The sequence below is a fragment of the Mycosarcoma maydis genome, chromosome 4, assembly GCF_000328475.2.
Source record: "Mycosarcoma maydis chromosome 4, whole genome shotgun sequence".
In the NCBI taxonomy this organism is placed as follows: domain Eukaryota; kingdom Fungi; phylum Basidiomycota; class Ustilaginomycetes; order Ustilaginales; genus Mycosarcoma; species Mycosarcoma maydis.
In genome coordinates, this window is record NC_026481.1 from 828,632 (window position 1) to 844,588 (window position 15,957).

Below are 15,957 nucleotides of genomic sequence, written 5' to 3' on the forward strand. Positions count from 1 at the left end.
CCCGACTGCGGAGGGTTGGTGTGCACGAAGCGATAACTGAGAGGTTGACGATGCAATAAAAGCTGTAGAGTGATTATGCGGGCTGAAGACGAGATGCTGAAGGTTGACTGGATGTATGAAAGGAATTGTTATCGGAGACGAGAAGGAACAAGAGAAGGGGGCTGTGGATGGTGGTAGAAGAGGATGACGATGTTGAGCACGAAGGCGACAGGCGACAGTCGACAGGGTCTGTCGCGACGAGCAATCACGAATCACGAATCACGAATCCTCAGCCGCCAAAGTCAATCACGAATTTGGCAACGGATGACAGACGATTCTTGATTTTGGTTCGGCGAGCGACTGCCTAACTCACTCACTCACTCACTCACTCACTCACGCACGCACGCACGCACGCACTGCAGCCTGCAGCGTCGCTCTCTAAATCATGAATCGGAAATGCCATTCACGATTTATTATCAATATTATTCGTGATTATTATTCACGATTGGTGATTTGGTTGGAATTCGGGTCGGCTTTGTCTCTCCCACGCCCGTTGCTCAGCGCACCATGGAAAGCAGCGACCGCAGAAGAATCGACCCAAAATAAAACAAAAAAGGGGAAATCAATCAAAGAATGCCCGACGGAGCCCACACCACGGCACATGACCGCTCTCGACGTGCTGAGTCAGGTCACAATCACGAATCAGCCATCTGTGACTTGCCAACCAAGCATCAAGCGTCGAGGCTCGACAAGAGTGACAAATGAATTCACTGACGATCAGCACACAACTCACGACTCGTGACTTGAGCTCGCCCGTTTCGTTTCCGGCGTGATTGTGTGTTGTAGGGTTCGTGAGCGACTGATAGTCGTGGTGAATCCATGTTTCGGACCTTGAAGACACACATCAACAAAGTGCTGCCGCTTCTGACAGTCATGAATTTTGTCGTCAAGTTTGAGTGTTTGTGTGTGTGCAACTCGGCCAATCTAAGCACTGTGTGCTGACTTGGCCGATTAGGGTTCGACTCCGCCTTGTTCTTATGATACAGCCCAGCTACTTCGCACATACATGCTCATTCCCCAGCAAGACATTGTGTTCTACTCTATTCGTGATTGTTGATCCTTGCAACGCCTTGCTTTCCACAAAGCGGCGGCGTACAAATCGTTTGGAACAGTGCACGTTTTGCTTATACAGTTTATCTTCCGTCCATCCTGCCAGCACTTGGCACTCGGTGTAAACACGTTTCCCCCTGATCTTCAAAGCACAGCGGGCAATGCGCAGTTGGGCACAACAATGCCACTGACAAGGAGCGCACCGTGGCAAAATGTCGAGTCCGAGTTCAAGGCGGAGGCCGAGGCCGAGGCGGACGCGGACGCGGAGGCGTCGACTCAAACGTGTAGAGGCGCTGCCACTCGCGCCTCCTCGCTTTCGGCTACGTTCCTCAAGACCCTTGAATGCTCGAGGATTCTTGATGCGCGCTGCCCACGCGCCTCCTCCGCGCCTCTACTCTCATTTTCTGCGCAACGCTCACCGCTACATGCTCACATTCCGACCAACACATTCATAATTCATGATTCGTGATTCACGATTCCGATTCCGGCCTGTCGGGCGGCAAGAGTCGACTTGAACTGCAGAATCTCATCTTGAACCCTTTGCTGTCAAATCCTCTGTCAACAGCCAATCACCTCGACCCAAATTTTTTCCTTCTCTCCTTCTCTCCTTCTCGACTCCTTCTCTCTCTCTCTCTCTCTCTCTCTCTCTCTCTCTCTCTCTCTCTTTCTCACCCTGATGCTTGTGGCATACCCCCTTGACGCGAACATGCTTGCCTTTTAGCGAGTCCCTTGCTTGAAAGAAACGCGATTTCGAAAACATCCTGTCTAATTTTATAACTTCGCTTCCATCTTGACTCACGCAGACCAGAGCGGCAACTAATTTTAACCCTTCCATCGTCCATTCATCCAGGTCTGCACCAATCGTGAATGGTGAATGAAACTCAGCATCCAAGCAAGTGGATCCGAGTCGGCTAATTTGTCTTGTCGCCCACCACACGACAATTTCATCAAAGCACAAAGATCTCACACCTTTCGTGTTTGTTTCATGTTTCATCTCCCTGCATTCTTAATCTGTGATTCACGATGTACGCTTCGTGATGCGTGAATTCATTCACGTTTCGTTGCGCAACTCGTGTCTCGTGTCTGCTGGCAACGCGTCCTTCTTTCTCTTCGACCCCAGCAGAGTGAGCTTCGCGTTGCCACTCGCGTAAGGTCACGTGCTTCCACCCTCCTTCGTAAATTCACAATCCACAATCCACAATCCACAATCCACAATCCACAATCCACAATGAACGGATTCGGATTCTTTTTTCGTTGTTCGTGATTCTGTGATGGGTTGCAATCGTGACTTTACAGCGTCCGCTATTTCCTCTTACTGCCTGAACTTTCTTCTCTCTCTCGGCTTTTGTCACTTTGCTTCCTAGTGATTGCTCCACCCTGCGCTTGCTTTGCATGGAACAGAGTCTATCTAACTTATCAGTACTCATTTCCATTGACTGTCTTGTCTGTCGCGACTGTTGCGTGTGCATATCATGTCCAAGTCGCGAGTGGTTCTTTGCGCACAATCACGAATGTCGGGTCAGTCATTCACGATTCGTGATTGAGTGCGTATTTGGCTCTTTCCATGAGCGTGGATCTCATGTCGGTGAAACTCACACTCACCACTGTGCCCGAAAAATTGAAGCGTAAATCAGGGTCGTGTAATTCAGCACCCAAACATCCAGCACACCCCTCCCTCTTCACGCTTTACAGATCAAGCCAGGCACGATGGCGATTGCATTGAGCAGCAGACAGTCGAGATGGCAGCTGTTGGTTAGCAACTAGGCAGCAAATCAGAAAATCTCGGCTGCGTACGGGCAGTCCTCAAATCGATGTCCCACCTCGCCACAGTCATCGCACGGCTCTGACTCTCCCTGCGCTTCCAAGCCGGAAGCGCCGTTCGAGCTCGGTAGCACCGAGTTGGTTGGCTCCATCAGCTTGTCGCACCGGTCCAACGTGTGGCCGCGCTTCGAGCATAGCCCGCAGAAATTGAGTTCCTCTTCCTCCTCCGACGCGTCTCTCTGTCGCAATGGCATTCCCATGGCCAATGTCCACTTTGCACTGTCTACTGGCCTCTCGGCTGATGCATCTTTGGTCGGTTTCGTGTCGCCTCGCTCTTCCAGTTGCCGCGAAAGTCGCTCCACTTCTGCCATCAGCTCTTGTTCTCGAAAGATGCGTGCTTCCACCAGCGTCTCGAGGTGCAAAACCTCCTTCTGTAACGAGTCGGTCGAGTCGCGTCTTTCCATCTTACTGGCCGCCAGCATCGATCGCAAATCGGCCAGCTTGCTCTCGCTGTTTTCCAGGCGTGCTTCCCGATCCGCCAGCATGTGTGCCAGTTCGCATGTGTTTGCAGCTCGCGCAGCGCCTTGATGCGCCTCAAGTTGCTTTTCAAGTGACTCAACCATCAGCTCGAAAGCGCGCGCCTTGGTCTCGGCTTGCTCAGTGCGTGCTTTGAGATCCGCTTCCAGCAGCTTTTGCTTGGCCTTGATGTCGACATTCTCGTCGCCTAGCTGACGCACAAGATAGCTCAGTCCCGACACTTGGTTCGCTGACGAGCCGTTCGAGGCGCCAGATAGCCGATGTGCATCTTTCTTATCCTCCACTGTGTTGGCATCCAGCCTTGATCGCAGCTGACAAAGTTCGGTCTCTTTGGCTTCCAGCTGTGCATCCCTCTCTTGCCGATATTGCTCCAGCTTGGCTTCCAGTCCTCGTCTTTCGCTAGCCCACTCGGCTTGTCCTGCCGAGGCAGAGCTGCTGTCATGTCCTGTTTTGAGCACATTGAAGTTCTCGGCATCTGCTCGCAATCCCTCGAGCTCGGCACGTTCGCGCTCCAGCGCCTGCTGGCTTTCCTGTAAAGCATGGCGCGTCTCCTCGAGAAGCACGTGTTGCTCCTTGCCCGCTTTCTGCGTGCGCTCCAGCTCGGCACGCATGCGCTTCAGCTCGTTCTTCAGGCTGGTCTCGACCTCGTGCGACTTGTCGCGCCTCTTTTGCGCATACTCCTTCTCCTTCTCAAGCGCGAGTGCGCCCTCAGAGATCTGGTCTTCGTACTTGCCTAGCTTGTCCTGTAAGTGAGCCACTTGCTCGCGCAACGCTTCATTGTCGATCGCAGCAGCCGAGCCGGCTTCAAGGCGATTTCCACGCTGAGACAATGCGTGGGCTGCCTGCATTTCCTCGACACGCGCCTCGGCTGCTCGGATAGCTTCCTGCGCCTTGTCCTGCAGCAGCTGCATATTGTCCAACACTTGGATCCTCTCGACTTCGATCTCTTCGATCCTCTGCTCGTACAGGCTGATGGTCTCACGACCCGCATCCTTGAGCTCGTCGATTTGGCGCATCAAATCGTCCCGAGCCGTATGAGCTTGGTCCTCGATGCTTTTGAGCGACGCTTTGAGACTGTTGATCTCGGCATCCTTGAGTTTGAGTTGCGTCTCGAGCGCTTCCTTTGTTTCGCCGCGTTGTTCGAGCGCCGATTGCTGTTGAATGCGATCCTTCATCTCTGTGACAAGTTGCTCGCTGGCTTCCAGCTTGAGCTCAAGACTCTTTGCGCGGCTTTCCAATTCCTTTTGCTGCCGCTCGTGATCATCGCCCCTCTTGTCAAGCTGCTGCTGCGTCTCGAAAAGTTTTTCCTTGAGCTCCTTTTCGCGATCCTCGATCTCCTTACGTCGACGAATCTCGTCGTTGCGTTCGATACGTCGCTCTTCCTCCATTTCGGTTTGCCTCTCGCGTGCTTCGGCTCGCATCTTGGCTCGTTCGGCCTCCAGGATGGCCTCGTTGGAGCGCACCTCGGATCTGCGCGCTTTTCGAGCTTCTTGCGCCCGACGCAGTTCAGCATTCTGCTTTTCAAGCTGTTCCACTTGAGCACGCAGCTGTTCAAATTCGGCCATCTGCTCTTCATACAACGAAAGGGGCACCACCGCTTCGGCCACCGAATCGCGTGTGAGATCGCCATCGCGAATGCCTGCACGACTCTCTGCTCTGGATTCGGAGCGAGAAACGAGCTGCGCTGATTTGCGTGGCGTAAGGTCCATAAGGTCGAGCAGCGCGCGGTTCTTTTCGAGATTCAAGTCGGTCGACACGCCAGGCTCTGACTGCGAGACGGGCGAGCTCTCGACAGCCAAAGTGTCAGCACCAAGTCGGCTGTTGGAGCGCAAGGCGAGTACGCTGGCTGCGCGCTCGGTGCGTGCATCTTTGCTCGGGCTTGGAGGCGGCGGCATGCTTGCATCAGAGCTTACGGGTAGACCGCCGGGTCGAGCAAACATGGATGCACGCCCCTTGGTAGCTCGAGGCGTTGGAATACCACCCAGACTCTGCCGCTTCTTTGCGAGAGAAGGCGTGCTCGGAACCACGCTGGACGCGGCGCGCACGCCAGCGATCGAAGTGCGAGGAGTTCTTGCCGCCAGTGAGCATGTGGTGGACACAGCGTTGCGCACCGGGCTCAGTTGGGTTTGCTGGTGCACATTCGGTGCGTCATCGGCGCGTGCGCTAGATGTATGCGCAATACTTTTGCGAGCGGTGAGACGGCTGACAGGACGGGATGTGCTCATTGCCGAGGTGGGTCTATTGACAGATGCGACCGAGGGGGGACGTACGCTGAGGCGTGAAGAGGCGCGTGAAGGCGTAGCTGAAGGCGGGCGCGAGATGATGCTAGCTCGTCTGCGTGAAGGTGTTATGGCGCCCGAGCGGTCTGGTGCATCCGAGGCACGCGACGATGGCCTGTTGGACATGGATGAAGCCGGCCGAGCCACGGCATCGGTAGGAGGAGCATGGTTGATTGCCACCACTTTGGAGGCTGGACAGAAGACGCCATTTGCCGGGGCACATGCAAAGTACTGGGTCCCTTGGACGCTGCCATCGTTTTTTCCTTTGCCTACACTATCGCCTGTAAGCTCGAGGCCGGCGTAGAAGCCAGGCTTGAATTCGACGGGGCCGAGATGTCGAAGCACGCCGACGAGGTCAGAGCCTTCCATGCGAACGAGGTCGCCAATCTCAAGCTCGCGTCCACGTCGAACATGTTCTCTCGCGCGAGAAGCGGTGGTGGAAGAGGTGTGCGAGGGGGTCCTGCTGATTGTAGATGGAGTAAAGCTGGTACGTCCATTTAGTTCCGAGTATCTTTTGGGTGTTGCCACTGTTTTGGATGTGCTGGCGTTGCTAGCTGGTAGTGGGCTTCGGGTACGAACCAATGCGCTCGCCGAGCTAGGAGAAACATCGGAAGCCGATGGTGAGGCGTGAGACGGAAGAGGAGCGGCTCTGTTGGGTGGCGTGTCGAATCGAAGCGAAGAATGCGATCTGCGTGAGAGTAGAGAGGAGCGAGGCAGACGACCTGCTGTCAGCAGCGGAGAGTTGTCGTCTGCATCGCTGTTCTCCCTGGCGGTTGGAGAGGAAATCGAAGACGAGATTCGATACTTTGCTGGATCGTTCTTTGAGATGGCTTCTGCCAGCGTCTGCTTTTTAAATCGTGTGTCGGGGCTGTCCACACCAGGGCTGACACTCGAGGTAGCCACGGGCGAGATACGTCTCAATCCTGCCGACGGTGTAGGCAGACCGGATCGGAGGTGAGTGTTACTGGGCGTGGTCGGTAAGCCCGACATGGTGACGAAATCGGACGCGCTGAAGGTTGCCAAGCTGCTGCGGTGATCGTTCAAGGATGAGAGAGAGAAGCGAGAAGGGAGAAGAGAGAAGAGAGAAGAGAGAAAAGAGAGAGCACGTGGAAAAGAGAAAGGTGTTTGTTACACAAACTTGAAACCTTGCGCCTTTCTGTTCTCTAACCGACCACGCGTAACACTCAGGACTTGCAAGACATGAGAGTCACAGAGTCACGAGTGGCGCTTTCGGATTTCTGTTGTGATTGGGATGGCTCTCACGTCTGTGTGGATTCACGAGTACGGATGTCTTCCTGGTCGTGAGTCGTGAGTGGGATTCGTGATTCGTGATTCACGATGGCCATCCTCCATCATCATGTTTTGGACATGACTTATTCGTGACTGTTATTTAATAACAGTTAAGGGGTAAATTCTTGTTTCACGATTCACGGATTCACAATTCGTGATTCGTGCTTGCGCCGTACGCCCCTCTCGTGCCTGTGAGTCGCGAGTCGCAAGTCGTGAGCAGCTTTTTCAAAAATCGTCAAGTAACTCGTCACTTTTGGCGCCTTGAACGCTTTACACAGCTCAGCGTGCTAAGGGAGTGCCTAAATTCATACTCATACTTTCAGGACTCACGATTGGACCCTGAGGCCACCAGCTTCACCTTCACGCTTCATGCTCCGTGCTTGCGAAGCCATGAGCCACAAGTCACGAGTCACGAGTCACCAGTCCGAGCACGGAGCAATTGTGTTATATGTTAAGCCCCATTATGGCTACATGTGGAATTGTGCGCCGTGCGCCTCCACAACTCGTGACTGGCTCGTGACTGTGAAAAAGGAAAAGAGGCGAGCTCAGTTAACTTGGAAACAAGCAGACGATCTGAGCGTTCACGCTTCGCGGTTTGTCGATGCACGCCGTGCGTTATAATCACATTCACGATTCGTAAATTCGTGATTGTGAATCACCAAAAGGTGCTTCGTGAATGCGAATCACGAATCTATCCCTCCGCCCAGCGTTCTGCTATTCACGAGATTCACGATTGTTGGGTGGCGTCAGGCTCGCTTAAAGTCACGAGTCACAGTCGTGAGTGGCTACGTTTTCCTCCCGCATTCGTCAGCGTGTTGCCGACGCTCAGAACAACAAGAAGAAGCGGGAAGACTGCTTTCTGTTCTGAACAACTGCTCGACTCACTTCGATCTGCGATTGCGTGGTCGACAACCATCCTCTGTCATTGTCTGGTCGTGGCAGCATGTCGATACAGCAACCTCGCTCTTCACCTAACATGGGCTAAACGTCTCCTGTTCCCGCTTCACCGCAATCTTGGCGAATCCTCGACCACCATGTCAAGGTCTGACGATGGCGAACGTGCGCCCCTGTTGTCCCGCCAACGCGAGTCAAGCAACGGTAACTCACCCTCTCGGCATCGTCTTGACGATGACGACCTCGACTTTGATGCCAGATTTCGCAAGTGGAAGACTGCAGTCGCTCGTAAGTTTCGCGGCAAACCGCATCGCGACACCAAGCCAACCCTTCTCATCACTCACTTTGATGGTCCAGGTCAAGCTCAATCCGTGCTTGACGCCAAGCGCACCTCTGCCCGTCGCAACGTTCTACACGAAGCAACAGCAATGTCTTCGCACGAGTTCCAGAGCCAAGTAGAACAGGTCAAGCATGCCATTCGTCAGGGCGTTTATCCAAAGATGATCACTACTGGCTCCAGTGGCTCCTACTTTGCTCGCATCATCAGCGACACAGCCTCGCAGCACTGCTCACAGTCGTCATCCACGCAAGCCGCCTCGCTCACCACCGTCGCTGTCTTCAAACCCAAAGACGAAGAGCCCTACGGCAATCTCAATCCCAAACGCCAGTTTGCACGCAAGTATCTGTGGTGGGCCATGGGCAGACCCTGTCTGATCCCCAACTTTTCCTATCTATCCGAAGTCGGCGCCTCGTACCTTGACGCTCGCCTCGCGCTTCAGATGGTGCCTAGAACCGAGCTTGTCGAACTCTCGTCACCCTCTTTTCACTACGCATACAGCGACCGCCTTGCTTTTGACAAGGACCACGTTCCTCTCCCCATCAAGATCGGAAGCTATCAGACTTTTCTCAAAGGCTACGTCAACGCATCAGACTTTCTCAGGAGGCATCCATGGCCATCGCGCACCCGCAGCAGGGCGCTGCTCATGCGTGATATGGATGACGAGAGCAGAGCTCACAAGGTCAGCCGTAAGAAGCAGCAAGCACGATTGCGCAATTGCGGAGTTGCCCTAAAACGCGTCTTGCTCTGTCGCCCTTCCTGGGACGATCTACACGCCGAAGACGAGCCGGACGAGCCGGACGCCTGTCACCCCCCCTTGTCTCGCAACTCGCCCATCAACTCTCAAGATGCTTCCAACGTGCCATCTGACGACTTTTACTGGACTCCGAAGCGCATGGAGCAATTTCGGCTTCAGCTCGAGAGGCTAGTCGTACTCGACTTCCTCATGCGCAACACCGATCGTGGCTTGGACAACTTTATGATCAAGCACGATGTAGACAAGGACGAGATTAGCATTGGTGCCATCGATAACTCGCTCTCCTTCCCCATCAAGCATCCCAACGAGATTCGTCAGTACCCATTCGGCTGGCTCTTCCTCCCCAGCGATCTCATCGGCCTGCCCTTCTCCGACTCTACTCGCCAGCATCTCCTGCCTATCCTCAACGATCCCGTCTGGTGGCAGCACACTGTCCAGGGGCTACGCGGCATCTTTAAACAGGATCCCTACTTTGACGAGAGCAAGTTCGAGAAGCAGATGAGCGTCTTGCGAGGTCAGGGTTGGAACCTCGTACAGAGCTTGCAGGCGCCCGACGAGGGTCCGCTCGACCTCTGTGCTCGCGAAAAGAAGCTCATCTGCCAAGAGATACAGGAGCTAACACTCGACAAGGTCGAAAAAATCCAAGGCCTCAAGATCGCACTAGATTCGGATGGCCGCGTCCTGCCAGCTGCTGAAGCACCTGAGTCGCCAGGCCTGGCCAAACGTGCAGCTTGGAGAGCGCACACTTCACGCACCATTCCTTCCGGGGTGATTGAGACCGAGCGCAGACCAATAGGAATGCGAGCCTCCGAGTCGTACAAAAAGGCGCTCTTACAAGCGTCGGGTGCCCAACTGACGCTTGACACGGACGAAGAGCTCGATGACCTGCTAGTCGAGCACAACCCATCCACGTTGCAAGCAGGCGCTGCTGGCGCTGCAGGTGCTGCCGGCGCTTCAGGCGTTTCATCTTCGCTGCCTCCCACATCGACTCTTGACGACAAGATGCAGACCGATGTACCTGTGCAAGAGAGCTGGTCAGGATCGATCAACGCGAGGCTGGCGCCAAATGTGCGACACCAACGCTTCGCATCGGCGCACGACGTTGGCACTTTGGCTCGAAAACAACGCGAGCCAACAGCAGGCAGCTCGAGGCGAAACAATGCCAATCGTGACAGCATCCTTGGCAGGACAGGTATCGAGGTGCTCGAGGGACTCGATCGTGAAAGAAAACAGGAAGCCAAACTCAAGTTTTTCCGACATCGCAAGCGGTCGAGCACGGTATCGAACGCTTCTACTTGGAGTGCGACCGAGGCGCAGAGAGCTCCCGCCAGTCACGATCAGAGCTCCGAGGACGTCAGAAGCGTCGAGAATGAAAGGAGCTATGATCTGGCGAGCTCGATCATGTCGGATCCCGGTGCGCGCGTTGATGGTGCTCCACGCTGGCACCGATCCAAGTCGGCTTGCAGACCAGCAGAAGGTATGTATGCATCGCTGTACGACTTGCACAGCCAAGGCGAGGTGCTGTCCGAGGAGGAAGAGGAGCATGACGAGCAGCATCGTTATCGACAAAGTACGCCAATCGGGTTCCAGAACAACAAGCCAAAGCCGATGATCGAATCGCTTCTACAGCAGCTTGCTTCAACCGGTGAGCCGTCGAGCACTTCAGATCATCCGCGCACAGCCGCCAAGACGTACACACCGCACATTCCGCACCCCACATCTGTGGCGCGCACATCACAAGCGTACAATCGCGATCACACGCCCGACTCCGAATCACTCGCTTCGAAACGCACCATCAAGGTCGTCGTCGACAAGATCTCGTCTGACACCAAACAGGCGTGGCTCAAGTGGATCTAAGCGGTACGCCAACCTCTCACCTCGCACACTTGTTTTTCAGGCACATGCGCAGTCGAGTCCAAGCGGACCGTTCCAGCTTAGCGCTTATCAAGTCAGCACAGCCTGTTTATCCGTGGTGCCGATAGGCCATCTGCGGTTGCAAGTACAGTGGGAATGACAGAGCGTCGGGTATAGGTAGCAGATGAGATGGGCGTGTTCACAAGAGTTGCATGTGTGTGCGCAGACGATGTCGGACGTGCTCGGCTGTGGGTCTGGCAGCAGGGTCCGCCTGGAGCATGAGACGAAGCAGATCGCGCGTCGAGTCAGGCAGTCTACCGCCTCCGGGGAGGATGATAGCCGGATATCCATCGTCGTATGCGTGCATGTGTGTGTCCGGTTCAGGTGACGACCAAGTGGAATGCGCGTGTACCGCGAAGCAAGTGCATGGCTTTTCTGTCGAGCTCGTGCTGCCAAGCTGCGCCGACGTGGGAGAAAACATGGATCGCAGCCGACTTGGCTGGCTTGCACCTGGCTGCGTCGGCGTAGTGGAGAGGCCTTGATCGGTGCTGCCATGGCGCTCCGCCGTGTGTTCCGAAATGGGCGCGCCAGACAAGATGTATGCAGAGCTGGATTGGATTGATCTGATCTCATCGCCGTACGACGAGCGTCGCCGCAGCCAGTCTGGTCGAGAAGCGAGATCGAGCAGTGTCACTTTCGAAACCGGCTTCGGCTTGGCCGAAGCACGTGCACATGCGCTTGGTGTCGAGGCGATGCTGTCGCTTGCATGTCCGAGCGTTTCGCTCGGCTCATTGGACGCACGTGGTCTTTGCAGGCTCGAAATGCCGCCCGCCATGGCCTTGCGTCCACCTGTCGAAGCGGTTCTGCGTACCTCGGCGCATCCGCCCAGCTCGCGCAGCTCGCGCAGCTCGCGCAGCTCGCGCAGCTCGCGCAGCAGTGAGCCAGAGCGAGACGCCGTGTTAGGGTCCACAAGCAGCCCACGCGGTTCATCCGTGGGTTCAAGCAGCCGCGCTACCGCCAGCGATGTCGGGTTGCGCCCCGACATGGTGGTGATGCTCGAGGCGACGCTTTCCAGGCTGTCGTTGCTCGCATCGCGACACATGTGGGTTGCGTGCGAGTCATGTTGCACGTAGCGGTTCAGTAATACTGCAAGCTGGCCCGGCGAGGCAGGTCCGACCGAACCAACGTCGTTGTTGCACAACGAAGGCGTCCTTGTGTGTCGGCCGCGTAGGCTACCGCTGCGGCTGGCGGATTGGCTGTTCGACTTGCTTCCCGCTTCAACGGCCAAGCGAGATGCTCGATCGTTCTCCTCGCTTTCAAAGAAAAGGCGTTTGCGGTGTAGCATCTCGACGACGCTACGAGCCTTGCTGAACGGCTCGTGAGCCGTTGCTAGCGAGTACAGCACAGCGCCTAGCGAAAAAATGTCGATCGGATAGGAAAAGCTGGTCGCACCAGGACCTCCAGTGGCGCCACTCAGCTCGGGAGCACAGTATGCTGGCGTGCCCAGCCCAAGACCGTCATGCGGAGGATCGCTCGGATTGGGAAAGACGGCAGAGTTAAAGTCGCACAGCTTGATGTTGAGATCCTCGGTCAAGAGCATGTTTTCCTTCTTAATGTCGGCATGTACGCAACCTTTGCTATGCAGAAAGACGACCGCCTCAGCCATTTGTACAGCCCAGTCGAACCACTGTTGCAGATCAATGCGTTGGCCATGCTTTCTGGCATAGAGCGCGAGGTTGTTGGGAAGCAACTCGAGAAGCATCAGAAGGCGTGGGGGATCCATGCTGTTGCTAGCAGGCTTTCGTGCAAGGCTTTGATGGTTGTCAGTTTGCTCGCGAATCCTTGTGCTGTTCAGATCATCGTCATCTGGGCCTTGGACGAGGAAGGTGGGAGTCGGCACATTTCGCAACTGTGGCAATTCGGCCGACGTCATTCTAGACCGTGGCTGTCGCAGGGACAAAGCCGCGGATTCTGCTTCGGGGAGGATGCTGCCGGTACGAGCGGCTTCGTGTTGCCTCTCGTATGCTAAAGCTCGCCTCTCGATGTGAATCTCGTCTCTGCCCGTCATATCGCTGGTGGATCGCGAATGGCTGGTGTGGCCACCTGCACCTGACGCAGGAGCAGCACTTGGAGCACGTGTCTCGGGTTTGGGCAAGCCCAGGCCGATGGCGTTGTTTGCCGAGCGAGAAGCCTGTTGCAATTCCGGCAGTGGCTGAGGCGTGTGGCGAGGTGATGCTGTGAACTCGACTTCGTCGCGAATGTCGATGAGTTGAATGATGTTGGGATGTGTACCTAAACGACGAAGCGCAAAGGCTTCTTCGAGACCTAGAAGCTGGCTCTGCCGATCGGCATGGAGGCGTTTTACGGCACAGAGCCGCCATGCCCTGGCAGTAGTCGTGTCGTTGGTGTTGGAGGCAAGCGCTTCTGGACGGGGACGATAGCTGCCTAGGTATACGGAGCAGTGCCGACCTTCTCCAAGGAGAAAGTCGTTGGTGGGGCAGAGACGAAAGTCGACACGCTTTGTTGCTCTGATCCTGGCTTCCTCCTCCAAACATTCTTCCGAGCTAGCACGACCGAGAGACGAGTTGCGCGAATGCCCCTTGTTGCGCCACGATTTTTGCTGCGTTTTCGAGTGTGCGGACGCTGCCGCAGATGCGTCTGCAGATGCAGCCGACGGAGAGACTCGAGCTGAGATGGCTTGTGTGCTTGCGCCTGCCAGAGACCGCGTCGGAGGGGATCGAAGCGGCGGTGGTGACGGAGGTATGGGCGAGCTGGATCCAAAGGACGAAAAAAAGAGCGAATTGCGTGATGGGGGCGGCGAAGATATCTGTACATCCGCTGGCGGTAACGGCGTGGGACGAGACGGAGGCGTGAGCCAGGAGATGGGAGAGTTGAAGATGTCGTTCTTGCTGCGCTCCGTCTGCGGTGACTTGGCAAGATCATTGCGCAGTAACGCTGGAGGAGCTGCTGCGGCAGACATCAAGACTGGACTGGGATGGAAGCGAGTGGATTGATTTGCAGAGTCACTTGGAGCGTTGATTTCGAAAGCAGAAGCACCTGAGTCGGGTGGCGTCAGAGGCAGATCGGTAAAGTCGACGAGTTGGTCCGCATCGAGACCGCCAGAACTGTCGTACGAGCTTCCAAGTGCGTGAGAAGGAGGGGAGCGCGACCTAGAAGATGATGCTCTCTTGCTAGAGCTAGACCAAAGGGTGTCCAACGGCCACGGCGTCCTTGCTCTCGCAGATAGTTGTTTGGTATTCTTGATTGAGACCGTGGGAGAGCTATTTGATTCCGCCGGGCCGTCTGAGGGTTGCAAGCCACGATAGGGAGCTGACACCATGGTGTGAGGAGGGAGCGCGTCAAATGCACTTGCAGAGGAGACGAGGCTGCGATGATGCGTATATCGATGTGTCAGGGGCAGCTCGTTGTCAGTATAGACATTGGTTGGATCAGACTGTGAGACGCAGCGACGAGTACAAGAGAGGCGTAGGCGAGCAGGAGAATCCAGAGGAAAGCGGAGGGTGGGACGCAGTGCACAAAGTGGTCACAAAGTGTGTCGACAGAGGCTGGCTCAGCCTGGTGGCGGACAAGCCGACAAAACAAACGCTTGAGGTGATGGCGAGCGCGATGAGGCAAGAGAGCATGGAAAAGTGTCATCGATGGATCAAGAGATAGAGAGCCGGATGAGGTCTCATCGGTGAAAAGCCCGACGTTGGGCAGATAAGTCACAGTCACGAGTTCCATTTTGAGACCAAAAAAACTCGTCGGGTAGTCGCCGGCGAGTGCCACCGAATGCCTGGCAAAACCTCTTTCAATGGTGGATAGCATCATGTGGTGCTCTTGTAGCCGCGTCATGCGCTGCAGCAATTGCCTTATTAGTACTATTTTGTAGGCTGTACAACCTTGCTTGACGAGTCACGAGTAGGCGCCAACTGCAACGGGCAAACAGCACAAAAGCGTCCATTCACGATTTGCACGTTGGTTAGGATAGTGTTATGCAAAGCGGGATTATTGATTCAATTGATTTGATTCGTGAATGATTCGTTGTATTTGCCTTTGGCAAGCTTATTGATAAAAGAACTTGATTGTGAAGCGAGATCCGCCATTATTTAACATTCGTGTTACACGATCGTGGATTCGCGATTCACGATTGTGGGGCAAACGAAAAGGGACCGGATGACGCTTAGAATTTCTACCGTGGAAACAGCGAAACGTGGAAACATGGGCGCAGCTGCAGGACTTTCAATACTAAGTTACCTTGATCGTGAATCTTGGATGGAGCATCCAAAGACTGCTTCGTTCGGTGCGATATCGAATCGTGAACGTATTGTATTTACCACCTAGGTTAGACAGAAGCACTCGTGATCGTTTTCTGATTCGTGATTGTAGTAGTTCACATTCTTTTCTGACTTGGAGAAGCCAGTTACGAGTATAGGCGGACGGGCAGGACTCATGACTGAAACAGGCTCTAAGTTAGCGGAATGTCTACCCGGGCTCTGCAGCTTGACCCTCGCCGCTACCTTGCTCATGTACAGTAATTACAGATACAGTACAGTGATGAAAGAATGCGGAAAAAGAGGCATTCTACAGTCGTGAGTGCTGGAATTCACGATTAATTTATCATCCAAGCTTCCGTGTTCACGGTTGGTGCCTCGTGCATGTTATCGTCGTCACGTAACTACAGTAGCTGAGTGTAAAGTAACAGTTATTCGTGATTCACGATTGATTCAATTTGCACGTCGCATGTCGGCCGTCGAGTCATCCGCCTCCGTTTTGGACGCGTAAAGAGCGTATAGAGACACTCACTCTTGACTCACCAACTTCATGAGCTCATCCGCTGCGTTCGAGACACCTCAGATCAATAAACTTACTTTAAGCTTGTCAGCGCCCCGCAACCTTCTCAAAAGCACAGGCAATTTGGTCGTCTCGATGCAGCCATGGCAGCACAGCAAAAGTGTCCAGCAGAGCAAAGGAGAGAAACCGCGTTACGTTACGATGGCTATTCGTGGTTTCTGCACGGCTCCGTCCCTGAATGCTCGTGTACTTCAACAGCTCGTTGTGATTTGCCCAAGCTTGGAGCGACTCATCAGACAACCAGCAGGGCGCCATCTCCCCGATTTGAGATTTTTTCGGTCAGGATCGCTCGATGGCCGTGGATC

At 54.9% G+C, this 15,957-nt stretch overlaps 3 protein-coding genes across 3 annotated transcripts; 1 reads left to right on the forward strand and 2 right to left on the reverse strand.

Moving 5' to 3' along the window:
• Window positions 1-2,861: 2,861 nt before the first annotated feature.
• On the reverse strand, window positions 2,862-6,656 carry UMAG_06338 (uncharacterized protein; the record flags this gene model as incomplete). Its single annotated transcript, XM_011390021.1, has 1 exon — window positions 2,862-6,656. The coding sequence occupies one exon, from the start codon at window positions 6,654-6,656 to the stop codon at window positions 2,862-2,864; it is 3,795 nt and encodes a 1,264-aa protein (XP_011388323.1).
• Window positions 6,657-7,990: 1,334 nt separating this feature from the next.
• On the forward strand, window positions 7,991-10,801 carry UMAG_12041 (1-phosphatidylinositol 4-kinase LSB6; the record flags this gene model as incomplete). Its single annotated transcript, XM_011390106.1, has 1 exon — window positions 7,991-10,801. The coding sequence occupies one exon, from the start codon at window positions 7,991-7,993 to the stop codon at window positions 10,799-10,801; it is 2,811 nt and encodes a 936-aa protein (XP_011388408.1).
• Window positions 10,802-10,997: 196 nt separating this feature from the next.
• Window positions 10,998-14,138, reverse strand: UMAG_12042 (uncharacterized protein; the record flags this gene model as incomplete). Its single annotated transcript, XM_011390107.1, has 1 exon — window positions 10,998-14,138. One exon carries the CDS (start codon window positions 14,136-14,138, stop codon window positions 10,998-11,000), a length of 3,141 nt encoding a protein of 1,046 aa, XP_011388409.1.
• Between the last annotated feature and the right edge of the window lie 1,819 nt (window positions 14,139-15,957).